The sequence below is a fragment of the Pinus tabuliformis genome, chromosome 9, assembly GCF_031772625.1.
Source record: "Pinus tabuliformis cultivar Carrire ecotype Pingquan chromosome 9, CPIR1, whole genome shotgun sequence".
Taxonomy (NCBI): domain Eukaryota; kingdom Viridiplantae; phylum Streptophyta; class Pinopsida; order Pinales; family Pinaceae; genus Pinus; species Pinus tabuliformis.
Genome location: NC_142307.1, coordinates 1900920713 through 1900933948, shown reverse-complemented (window position 1 = coordinate 1900933948; position 13236 = coordinate 1900920713). Strand labels below are relative to the sequence as shown.

The 13236-nt window shown below is 33.7% G+C and overlaps 1 protein-coding gene across 1 annotated transcript; it reads right to left on the bottom strand.

Moving 5' to 3' along the window:
• Window positions 1–3483: 3483 nt before the first annotated feature.
• Window positions 3484–4818, bottom strand: LOC149156537 (LOB domain-containing protein 24-like). Its single transcript, XM_089446068.1, has 3 exons — window positions 4690–4818; window positions 4404–4586; window positions 3484–3774 (listed from the first exon to the last, which is right to left on the bottom strand). The coding sequence occupies exons 1-3, from the start codon at window positions 4726–4728 to the stop codon at window positions 3529–3531; spliced, it is 468 nt and encodes a 155-aa protein (XP_089302194.1). The 5' UTR covers window positions 4729–4818; the 3' UTR covers window positions 3484–3528.
• Between the last annotated feature and the right edge of the window lie 8418 nt (window positions 4819–13236).

The following is a 13236-nucleotide window of genomic DNA, read 5'->3' as shown; positions in this document are numbered from 1 at the left end:
AATCAACAGTGATGTTATAAAAAAAAGTTTCAACCATTACCTATTTGTCTTTTCAAATTTCATTCCTCCACATATACGATAGACATCACTTAATTAGTTTTTATTAAATTGATTTTATAGTTCGTACACTGATGTTATAAAAAAAGGTTTCAACCATTACCTATTTGTCTTTTCAAATTTCATTCTTCTACATATCCCATAGACATCATTTAATTATTTTTGAATTATTTTTGGTTTTATATTATTTAAACTTTTAAAAATATTAATGTTAATATAGATTTTCATTAGGGGCTTTTAAATTTCATTCCTCTACATATTTCATAGACATCATTTCATTTTTTGAATTATTTTTCGTTTTATATTGTTTAAACTTTTAGAAATATTAATGTTAATATAGATTTTCATTAAGGGATTTTTGAGGTTTAAAATAAATTTCATAAGAAAAATGTACAACTAAAATAAACTTTATAAGAACTAATAGGCTTCCAGATTATGATGTCAACAATGGCAATGATTCACCATTTTTAGAGTAAAAAAGTAAAAAGATTAAAAAATAATAAAACTACTTTTTCAATTCGTATTTTCAACTTATCTACCTAACTTTTTACCCAAATTTCGAGCAGGAGGACTCATTGGATGCAAAATTCAATTCATCAAGAAATACCAATGTTGCATATTTTCGATGGACCCTGCTACACGAAAAAATGAGAAATACATGAAAAAACGTTATTTCTCATTTTTCATGTAGCAGGGTCGATTGAAAGTAAGACACATGGGTACTCCTTGGATGATAAATCAAATTCAGCATCCAATGAGTGTTTCCACTCGAAATTTGAGTAAAACCATAGGGAGATAAGTTGAAAATACGAGTTGAAAAAACTAATTTTTCTTTTTTACCTCTAAAATTTTATGATGTAAGCTAATATTATTTTATTATTTCCACTAGACTTCACAACTCCAAGTTATAATGTTTAACTTTGAAAAAAAATATTTATTTTTTCGTATTATTGAGAGAAATATTTTTCAAATCTTTGATTAGACCATAATTTGAAGGTCTGATTATACCATTTGCACAATAGAATGTCAAGTGACCACTTTCTACCATAATTTCTAGATGTAGTTACAATATTTATGACATGTTTTTTAGATATTTGTGCACTAATTTTTCATTTCTGCCATGATTTTTAGATATTTGTGCACTGATTTTTCATTTCTGCCATGATTTTTAGATATTTGTGCACTGATTTTTCATTTATGAACTCTACAAGAAAACTAGCTAAAACTAAAACGTTTGAAAATAGTTCTAGTCACATAAATAACTACCATCAGGGATTTCCCACCATAATTTAAGAAAATATTTACATATAAAATGGATATGAACAAGATGAAAATAAATACACTTAGCAAGAGTTATTGCCCACCATTATTTATGTGTTCTTCATAGAAGTAAAAATGTATATGTGCATACTTACTCGTGATTACTACCCACCAAAATTTATGCAAGTACTTTCTCCTTAGTATGCAATTAAATTTTCCACTTCATATATCATTTTGCAATTTCTTTGAAAACATAATTTCCACTTGAGTGACAAGGACCGCCCCTACCAAAACTTGTTTTTATATATGTTTATCTAACATTCTATGTTATGACAGAATGTGAAGATATATAATCTCTAAGAATAAATACTATTAATTTAGCATAAATTTAATTTCAACATCCAACTAATGAACCAACTAATATTGAAACAAACTTAAAAAAAAAAAACAAAATAAACTTAAATAAAAAACAAATAGTTTTTGTTTTATATTTATTTTTTTTCACAAGTTGGAAAACTTATCATAAGTCAACCAACCCCGAGGACAACCATCCCTACCTGCTAACCTCAAATGCACATTGACTCATTACTCTTATTCAAAGAAAACCATGCCACTTGAATGCTTTCACCCGTGCTAGATACCCCTGAAGTCTTGGGTCGTTAACCTGTTTCTTACATCCGAGGAAGACGAGCTCTTAGCCAAACAAAACAATTTTAGAACATAGTCTAGGCCATTCTCTTTTATATTTCATCTAATAATACCACCATAAATATGTAAATCAAAATTAATAATATCTTTTCTATTAACTAAATATTTTCTATTAATTTATTTGTTTAACGCCACAAAAATTAATCCTCTCACTCCTATCCTCTTACAAATTTCATTCCATCACAAATCCAAGAGCACCACTTAATTTTTTCCGAATTATCTCGGCTTTTACATTCGTGATTAAATCTTCAACAATAGGAATGTAATATGGGTTTTGTGATAAACTAAACATAATTGTCCATGTAGTTCCGTATATGTATGTGGCTGCCTAACATTCCATCCCACATATGTGTTCCCAATTGATGCCAATCTACAGCAGGTGCTCGTTGTTAATGGACAGAGTGGATTAGATACATGTCACTTTAAATTAACCTAATTAATAAGGACAAGTTTAATCAGTGATGCAATTGTTAATATAATTTATAATTTATAATTTATAATTATTTGAATTATACTTTTAATAAAGTTTTATAAAAAACTGGTTATATAAATTATACAAATTTAAAAATAAATAATTTATAATTTTAATCATTTTTTTTTTAAATTAAAATGAAAGGAAAAATACACTATGATTTTAATGAATTAACAATAATGAAATTCAATATTTTAGTAAACCATGTAAAACTGCTTACTGGATTACTAAAATTATATTTTAAATTTATGAGTGAATTAACATAACAAAATTTAATATTTTTTTGTTATTTATATGTGAATTAATATAACAAAATTTAATATTTTTTTGACTAACAATTTATTAAGGTAATTGGATTATATTTTTAAATATATAAATGAATTTGAGCATATATTTTGGGATAGTTTTAAATTCTAAATGATGAAAGCAAGTCAAATAGTTGATATTCTGAAATTTGTAATCTAAATAGAGATAGCACCACTTAAACACTGTATTAAAAATCTTTTAAAATTATTTTGAAATTTATAATAAAAATAATCACTAGAGGAAATTAAATTATTAAAATTATATAATTGAATTTCATTTCTTTTAAACATTTTTAACTTATTATAATTTAGTTGTCAAACCAGCAGTGAGAACAATTATTTGTAGCTGCTAACAGCTAATGCAAGCTGACTCATCACCATTAATCAAGGAAAACCAAGCTACATGGAATAACCGAGCAGGCTTTCGCTCCTATATATATATATATATATACATATATATATATATATATATATATATACCATTTTAATAAATTAATATTCATAATTTAAACAGTTTTCCAAAATTTGTAACCAAAATTGAAAAGGAAAATAACCCGTGATTAATAAATTAACACAGCACAACTCAATAGTTTGAACAGACATGCAGGTTTAAACCTTGATTTAGAAAAGTAACATTTTAATTAAAATTAAAACAGGAGGAGACAAGAAATTCTCTGATAGAGAAACTCAAATCGCAGTACAGTGTTGAATGGTTCTTGGTTATGTTCAAAGTTGATCCCACAGCTGAAGTGGATCTAAGTGGTCCACACCAATTGAGCATGGGTTCGTTCCACAGTACTCTTCTGTCTCTTGCGGTGACGTACTGTAAAAATTGGGATCGGAACCTTCGGCTACTCTTCTGCGCAGATCATTGATTACACCTAAACACCCATTGACAGGATCTCGAAGTCTTTCGTTCGCTTCATACACCATACTGCTTACTGCTTCACCCCTCAGCTCGAGCGGGAGATCCTGTAACACGGGAAAGGATTATCAAACCCTAAAACCTAAGTTTTAAATAATCTATAAGATGAACAATCAGTACTATCATATATATTTGATCGATCGCTTCTGATCTTCAGATTAATTCGGTAATTGGTTAGTTCGGTCCTAAAGAGGAAGAGCGCAGAAGATTTTGCCAGAAAAAGAATGACTTTTCTGCCCAATTTTAAAGAGGAAGAGCGCAGAATGATTTTTCTGCACAATTTTGAAGAAATCTCGTGGAAATTTTTAGAAATCTTAATATTATTAAGTTTCAAAATTTTGAATGGTACGAAAATTTTTGAAAACGCAGAATCTATTTCAACGATTTAAAAAAAAAATCAAACACTTTCCATTGCAGACTTTTTTGAAAATTGCATAAATCAGCTGAACCTTTGATGAAAGTATAGATCATCTTTAAATCTTTAAAATTCAAACACTTTCCATTTCAGATTTTTTTCAAAATTGCATAAATCAGCTGAACCTTTGATGAAAGTAAAGTTCTTCTTTAAAATTCAAACACTTTCCATTTCAGATTTTTTTGAAAATTGCATAGTCAGCGGAATCTTTGATGAAAATAAAGATCTAAATAGGAAGAGTGCACATTAAGTAAATTGAACCTGCAGTAATTTGATGACATGGCCATTTCCGAAGACTCTGTGAACCAGCATGAACTTCTTGGCCTCGTCCTGCGGAAAATATGGCGCAAGAACGCATTTCTCGGTACATTTCTTTCTCTGGGTTTTGCAGGCGGCACACGAAGATGAGGGCACCGGTTCCTGCTTGCAAGCGGTATCGATTATCTGAAAAACAATTGCAGAAAGTAAATCAGTTCTGTTAGAAGCTTCCATATCATCGATTTCCCTGAGAAATATATTGGGAATGGCTGTTCTTCGTATTGCTTACGATTTCGCTGCCGTTTCCAGTGAAACCGTTTTCCGACATAGTGGAATGCAGAGAAAATGGAAAAAAATATTTGCATGTCTTGAAACAAACTCCCAGGTACCTCGTAATTATAGGGAAATGAGGGAAACGAAATTTGTCTCTGGCCAAAAATAACGGAATAAATTTGGGGTTTTTACGAAAATTTAATAAAAATTGTTTAAGGGAATTTCAGGGTGACTGTGCCGATTACGTGGAGGAAAAAGGAAGAAAAAAGGTTTTCACCAGATAATTTTGTTGCTGACTTTCACAATATCCGAAGAAGAAAATACATAAATTTAGGGTCACACAATTAGAAATCAATATAGGACAAGGAGAAATCAAAGGAAGCGGTATAAGGGGCCAATCACCTACCTCCACATTTTGTTCATTTAACTTATTTGTTTATAGAAGTGATTTAATATTTAGATACCAATTTCATATTTAATTTGGATTTTTGCTAACAAAGGGTACAATTATTCATGAATTTTGAGCATGTGTTTTTAAAATCAGAGTTTTTAACAATACATTCAATCAAAATAATCAGAGTACTTTGTAATACATTTAATTAATGTCTGCTTAAAACTTAATAATTTTTAATTTTGGAATTCATTTTGATGGAAAAATATAGATTAAAATTTAGGTAATTAAAAATAAAAAATAAATAAGAGTCAATACCTTTTAAGTTCAAGTCATTTCATTTGAAAATTCTATATTTTATTGGTATTTAAAAAATAAATAAAAAAATTAAAATCCATAAAATTAAAAGGAAAAAGAGTGGAATATAGTGCAATCACCTTGCTTAATATGTGTATATAATTTTTAATTTTAAAGTTTGGATTTTTAATTAGAGTTAGAGTTTATTTTTACGAGGGAATTTGTTGAGAGACTTGCAATTTTATGTGGATAGAATAGATGCTCACCTTATGCATGTGAAGAGCCACATTTTTGTGAGTTAGATGGAGGAGATGCTAGAGACCCTCCTGGCAAGTGCTTGAGTTCTGGAAAATATGCCCTCTTCAAATAATGAGCAGTGAAGAAAGGTGGTGGGTGGTGGGAAATGAGCAGTGCAGAAAGGTGGTGGGTGGTGGGTGGTGGGAAATGAGCAGTGCATGAAGGTGGTGGGTGGTGGGAAAGTAGCAGTGAGGAAAGTGCATGAAGGTGGTGGGTGGTGGGAAAGTAGCAGTGAGGAAAGGTGTTAGGTGGTGGGATATGAGTAGTGCAGAAAGGTGGTGGGATATGAGTAGTGGTTTTTGGCTCCCTCCCGAAGCAATTGTTTTTTGGTTCTAGTAGGTCCTTCAATGATTTTTCATTCTTGGGATTACAACGACATATTAGAGCCTCAAACATGTATTTTTTTGTTTGGATGCGGTTCTTTTCCATACTATAGTGCATTATGTCTTGCACTGGATTTATATTACTAGTGTTCACTTAGCCAAGAGTTTGGGCATTCATGGTATGTCGTTCCGTGGTTTGACATAGGTATCCTCGCTTCAGCGGTATGATTGCAGCAATGACATCCCTGGGGATTCTTTCTTGCAACATTTGGGTTGGCTCTTACAAAAGATAAAAGAGCAACTATGGTGGGGTATGCCTAGATTTTTTTGGATATAGCTTCAATCTGAGCATTAATGTTTACTTATATAGAAAGTTAGATATAATTTTTTTAGATAAATATAATTATTAATAATTTGTATAAAGGATAAAATTTGAGATCTCAGTTTTGGGAATCCCTCCATTAACATATCATAATCTATATATTTTAATTTTTTTTATTAATATTAAACTTTCAAATTAAAAAAAATAATCAAATTTTAATTTACACATTTAACTAACCTATTAAATTTGAAAAAGGAAAATCGACTTTCCCATCCATATCAAAAATTGAAACCATATGAATGGCCATTAAAAAGTTGGTTGAAGTTAATTGGAATAAGATAGAATATGAGACCATATGAATGTCGAAGAAAAGGTTGTGTGGAGCTAATGGGAATTGGATAGGGTAGGAGACCATATGAATGGCCAGGTCATCTTCCTTAAAGAAAAAGGTGTAGAATTTTGGAATTGGATTGGAAATGTGAGGCATGGATAAGGAGTATTTATGTTAGGTTTATACTCTAAATTTTATAAAAGGTTGAATTTTTTGTTTTTTTTGTTTTTGAACTTTGATGGTACAAAGAATTACAATTCTTTGAAAAAGTGAAAAGATAAGGGATGAAAAAGTAAAAATGTTTGGAACTTTGTTTATCTTTAATTTAGTTTTAAACTTTATTGAAAAAAAATTAGCCCTCACATTTGGAAATTTGCTTGATCCGCTGAATTGAAGATTTGAATGCCACTTGTGTTAACACGTGTGTGATATTTCAGTGAAATTGATTGACAGAAAAGGCCGTGGTCGGAAAGGCAAGGGCTAACCAGCCTGCCATAGGGCATTAAATGTCCAGGTATATGCATGCTCTATAACAAAATAACACACAGCCCTTACTTTTAATTTATGTAGCCACCAAGGACTGTGTGTTATTTTGTTATAGAGTATACATATCCCTGGACATTTAATACCCTATAGCAAGCTGGTTAGCCATTGCCTAGTCAAAAAGGCCACTTGTGTAATATTTCAGTGAAATTGATTGACAGAAATGGTAGTAGGCGGAAAGGCATCTAATGAAACTTGTGTGATATTTCAGTGAAATTGCTCGACAGAAAAGGCAGTGGTCGGAAAGGCATCTAATGAACTAATCAGATCGTGGGCGTCAGTGCCTGAATAACATGGTACACTGTTGCGTCGTTATTAGTGGGCCCATTTCGGAGACGCGTCCCTTTCCCGCCGTATATTAGATGGGCGTTCACACGTATTTTTCAAGAAAACAAACGAACGGCATTCGCGGTGAATACGTCAATATTGAATACAAGCCATGGATATCACTTTTTGCCCTCACACATCTTGTACCAAGCTTTTCTGTATGTGGTCACTGGTCATGGTTTCTTGTTTCACAGAATCTGCCAAATTTCATTGAAATTTTATATATTTTTTTAATGTTAGTACAAGGTAATCTAACCATTCAATGTTTTTTACTTTGACTGAAGATAATTTTGAATGGATTTTCGAAATGAGGTCACGGTTTCGGTTGAATCCCACGTAATCTTCAAACGTCATTGAATTCTAGAGCACATAATAATCTTGTAAACATTATCCAATCAGGATGCAGTCATGATTTCGTTTCAGTCGGGTCACGTAATCTTCCAAAATTTTATGAATTCTGCCGCACAGAATCTTGTAAACGTCGTTTCAAGGTACCATCAAAGGCGGCCAACTACTTTGAACTGTTTTGTCAGGCGTTGTCTATAATGCGACTTTTTGGAGATTATGGTGACGGAATCCGACGGAAGAAATTGAGGCTAAATCTTGATTTGTTGCAGTTAAAATGGTTTTTTAACTGCATATTTGGATTCAGCACCCTGAAAACCCCTGAGACACTTTCATTGTGCAGAAACTAGCTATCAAACTTGCGATTCCAATAAATTCCAAACCCACCGGAAAAGCTTTCAAAAAGTCGCGTAATAGACAACTGCGTTTTGTCATTTGAAAACGTCATTGAAAGTGCCATAAAAATCTCTAAATCTCTTACTGATGGTGAACCTAGATTATTTTTCCAAGAGTTGTTAATTAATAATGGGCAATAATGGGACACTGATTACAGATTGTTATTTTAAAAAGTAGGTTGATTTTTTTCCGTAAGAAAATGTAGATTGATTTATCATTATTATTCAAAGAAAATTTCACTACCTCATTATCAGCTATTGGCCCATAGAAAATAGCTTTAGCTCCTACCAAGGAAGAGATAACTTTCACTCCTACCAAATGTTCTTGCTACCATATATAAAAAGTCTACAAATGATAGCGCTTAAAAGTCTAAATATTTTTAGCAATATATAAAAAAATCTATTATAATCTATCATCCCAATAAATAATAATATAATATATTTTTAGAAATTCAATAAATCACTTAAATTAAAATTTGAAAACAACAATAATATTCCATTAATTTAATTAATAAAAAAAATCATCTATAAAAAATAATAATAATTAATTATATTTTTTAAACTATTTAATAAAAGAGGTCAAAATCTTAGCTGGACTTGATACATGTTCATAGAAATTACTTTTATAATAATTATAAGATAAAATTTATACATTACATGTATTGAAAAAATAACATAGGAAATAAATAATGTTTATAAATATTTTTGTTAAAATTTGAAAAGAAACTTATTAATATATAGAATAAATATTGAATGGTTCTAAAGTAAAAGTGTATAGTTTTAAATGTATTTATGTTTGATTAAGAGTTCATTTTTTTAGGATGTATAGAAATATGTTAATGATTCAAGATCTAGGTAGTGAAAGTTTTATTCTTTAAAGACCACAACCCCTAATTATTGGTGGGGTGGTTTTACCTTTTTCTGCTAATGCAAGAGTGGAACCTTCTATTAAATTGTAAACAAAGATAATGTACAAAAAGGCTTAAACGCATAAATTATCCATTAGATCCTGAGCCAAGGATCCAACGGCGGAGAGACAATTCGGGTGGCTAGTAAGCCCACCTAAAACCACGCGGATTGGACCCGAAAAACATAGGTAAACTAAATTGAGTAAACTATCGAGTCCGAATTAAACCTTAACTTTCATTCACATACACCTCTCTAGATCCGCCAGATGCGCGTGATACTCGATAGAATGTGCAAGCAGCTCGGAAGATAATCTATGAAAAGGACCCACCAACATGCCCATGCAATCCTGGCCATCAATTGCCCATAGTAGATCCAACGGTCCCTATACATATCACGAGGCCCAACTTTGCCGAAGAATACCGCACAATGAGAGTAGTATTGCCTATCCATCCTGGGCCATGTGTTGAAAGGTGAGTGGAATCGCTCCCGTAGAAGGAAAATCGTTGTTCGCCTCAAAGTGGTGCGATACGTCGGAAACCATTTCGAGGGCAGTAAAACTGCCGCCGGCCAAGAAATTCGGGAACAGAGGCTGCCAAGAAAGACTAAGTATTGTTTCTTTGACCATGGGAAAAAGAAGATCCCTGAACTTTTCCAATCCACTGAAACTTCTGTACACTGATACCAAACATAAACCTGCATACCAAGAACAACCTTGCTTGTGTAAGAACTCTGCATAACAGTCAACCTGATCCTATTTCTATGATCCTTTTACTATAAACCTTGGAATCCTCTTCCACCTTCTTGAGGCATTGATCCCTTAATCTATTCTGAAGCATTTCCGGCCAGATAATCTTGACTCTGTTTTTAGTACAAGCCACTCCTTGATTGGCTAGAACGTCCGCCAGTTTATTGGCCGTTCGTCGCACATGAGTAAAATTCACAATGCGTAAGTCAAGGAGGTGAACTTGAATCCTTTGAAAGACTTGTATCAGCCTCCAGTGCCTTGAGACTTTTTCTGGCTCTGTGCCATAGCAAATTCTTTTAGCCGAGTTAATAATCATCTCCGAATCGGCCTCAATAATAATGTTCTGTAGATTTTCTTCCTTCAGGAAGTCTAGGCACTGCTCAAGTGCCATTAATTTAGCCATATTATTAGTAACTTTTCCCAAATGGCAATAGAAAATGAGTAAAATATAGCCACTGTTATCCCGTAACACTCCACCATAACCAGCAAGACCTGGGTTGCCTTTAGAGGCCCCATCGATGTTAAATTTTAGGTAACCCTGAGGGGGAGGATGCCAATAATCTGGCTTGTTGGGCATATTCATGAACTTCCTATCCATTCCCTGTGGTATAAGTCCCTGCATTCTCAACTAACAAAGAATTTGTCTTTCTCGTTCTGAAGGTGGCTTTATGGGGGAGTTGTGAACCATGGTGCCCACTATCTCCTTGAGCTATCTGAGGAAAAATGTGTTGGGTGGTGTTGTGAACATTTTTGAAGAGTCTATTATTCCTTTCTTTCCAAACATTCCAAATTAAGAAACCTGGACTCAAAACCCAAGCCATGCAGAGAAACTCATACTCAGAAAATTTTTGTCTCCAGTCAGTTAGGGTGTTGATAATGCTATCTTTGTCCCTGTCCCTCTGTTGGAAGATTATAGCAAAAGAATCCCACAACTTAGAGGTAGAGGTGCATTCGTTGAGAAGGTGCTCAATTGTCTCCTCTTGGGCTTTACAGAGCTGGCATCTAGAAGGTCCTATAACACCCCTTTTTCTAATGTTTTCCCAAGTCAAAATTTTCTTGTGATGAACCAACCACATAAAGATTTTAATTTTCATCCATCCTTGATGCTTCCAGAGATTTTGCCATACCTTGTCCAGAACTTGGGAGTCTAGCTCTAGAGACATCTTCTTGGCTTCCTTAATATTGAAGTTTCCTTCTTTATTGTTGCCCCATCTGAGTTGATCATGTCCTTCAGAAACTAGAATCTTCCTTTGATCCAACATTCGCATTAGTACTTTTGTTTTTCTTTCAAAGGGTTGTCATCCCTAGGTTCTATGTTTTTCCAGTTTCTCCATTTATCTTCTGGACTGGGTTGATCCCAAAAATCTTTAACTCTGAATAGCCCTTTGTTGTCTGTTTCTTTCTTTAGGTCCACAAAGTCCTCTCTTAGTAGAGTCTATTCTTGTTGCCATCTATCCTCCCAAAACAGTGCAAGGTCCCCTTCTCTGATTTCCCAGAAACTATTTTTCTACACTAAGTCTCTATTCTCCCAGGCCTTATTCCAGATGTGTGATCCTTTTATGGTTCCTGTCATCCTTATATGATCATTCTCTTGCCAAGAGATGGCATATTTTTCTTTCTAGACATGAGCCCATTGAGCCTTTGCCTCTTTTACCCACCTCCAACATAACTTTGCACCTAAAACCTTGCTGAGAACCTCTGGATCATCCAGACCAAGGCCCCCATAAGATTTTGGTTTGAAAATTTTATCCCAAGAAAATAAGGCCCATTTCCTTTTCCCTTCCCCTTTACCCCAAAGAAATTCTCTTTGAATAGTTCTAATTTGTTGTAAAACTCCCTTTGGAGCTGGAAGTGTTGAAAGCATGAAAATGGGCATAGATTGCAAAACAACTTTTGTCAACACCAACTTGCCTGCCAAGTTTAAAGATCTTATTGTCCATTTTCTGATTTTATCCTACATCTTATTGGTGATCAGCTCCCAGATGCTTTTGCGTAGAGGTTTAACAATAAGAGGAACTCCCAGATATTTGGAAGGAAGGACATCCCCTTGAAAGCCTAGAATTCTGGAGATGTTTCTCTGAATAGCAATATTAGTATTAAAGAAAAAAATCTTAGATTTGGACAGATTTACATCCATACCTGTGGCCATAGAAAAGTCATGCAGGATTTGTTTATAAGCAAGAGCTTCTTTTACTGTGGGGATTCCCTGCAGCATAGTGTCATCCACAAATTGTGAATGGGACAAAGCATTCCCATTGTCAGAAAGTTGGATACCCTTGATATGACCCTCATTTTTCTCATGCTTGATAGACTGCCCAAGTCCTTCCATCATGAGGATGAAGAGGAAGGGAGATAGTGGGTCTCCTTGTCTGAGACCTCTAGATGGAGAAAAGGTCTTGGAAGGAGAACCATTGACCAATATTGAAAAACTAGAAGAAGTGACCAGTGCCATTACCCATCTTACCCAGTTATGATCAAAGCCAAAGGCAAGAAGGACCTTCCTAATATAGGTCCAATTCAGCTTGTCATAAGCTTTGGCAAGGTCCAGTTGCATAATCATGCCAGCCTTCTTATTGCTCGTCAATGAGTGCACCACTTCATGTGCTTGAATGATATTATTGAGAATTTGTCTACCCTCCACATAACCTGATTGCTCCACGGACACCAGAGTAGGGAGAAGGGGTTTGAGTCTAGTAGCTACAAATTTGGATATAATTTTATACACCACGTTGCATAAATCTATGGTCTGAAACCTATCTGGAGTCTGAGCATTGTCCTGCTTGGGGATCAGGGATAAGAATGAAGTATTGAGCACCTTTAAAATGGTTTTATTCAACCTTGAATCTTCCACCACATTCATAATATCTTATTTAACAATGTTCCAACATGCTTTGAAGAAATTCACTTTAAAACCGTCAGTGCTTGGCGCTTTGCCATTCTTCATTTCCTTAACTGCATCACTGACCTCCTCTTCAGTAACTGGCTTATTGAGATTGAAATTGTCCTCTCTAGACACTAGCTTGGGTATATGCCTTGTTAAGTTTCTGATAAAGAGTTCTCTGTCTGCATTGGACTCCTTTTCTATGCCTTGAAAGTGTTGTACTATCACCGATTCTATATCTTCATGGGAGTTGCAAAGATAACCTCTCTCGTCCTTGATTGAAGAGATCCTATTATGAGATCTGTTCGCCATGGCGGATCTGTGGAAAATTTTGGTATTCCGTTCCCCTTCTTTTAGCCATTGAACTCTGGATTTTTGTCTCCAATATATTTCCTCTTGTTTGCATAATTTCTCCCATTCTTGTTGAAGTTTGCTAACTTTGGTCATCTCTGATTCT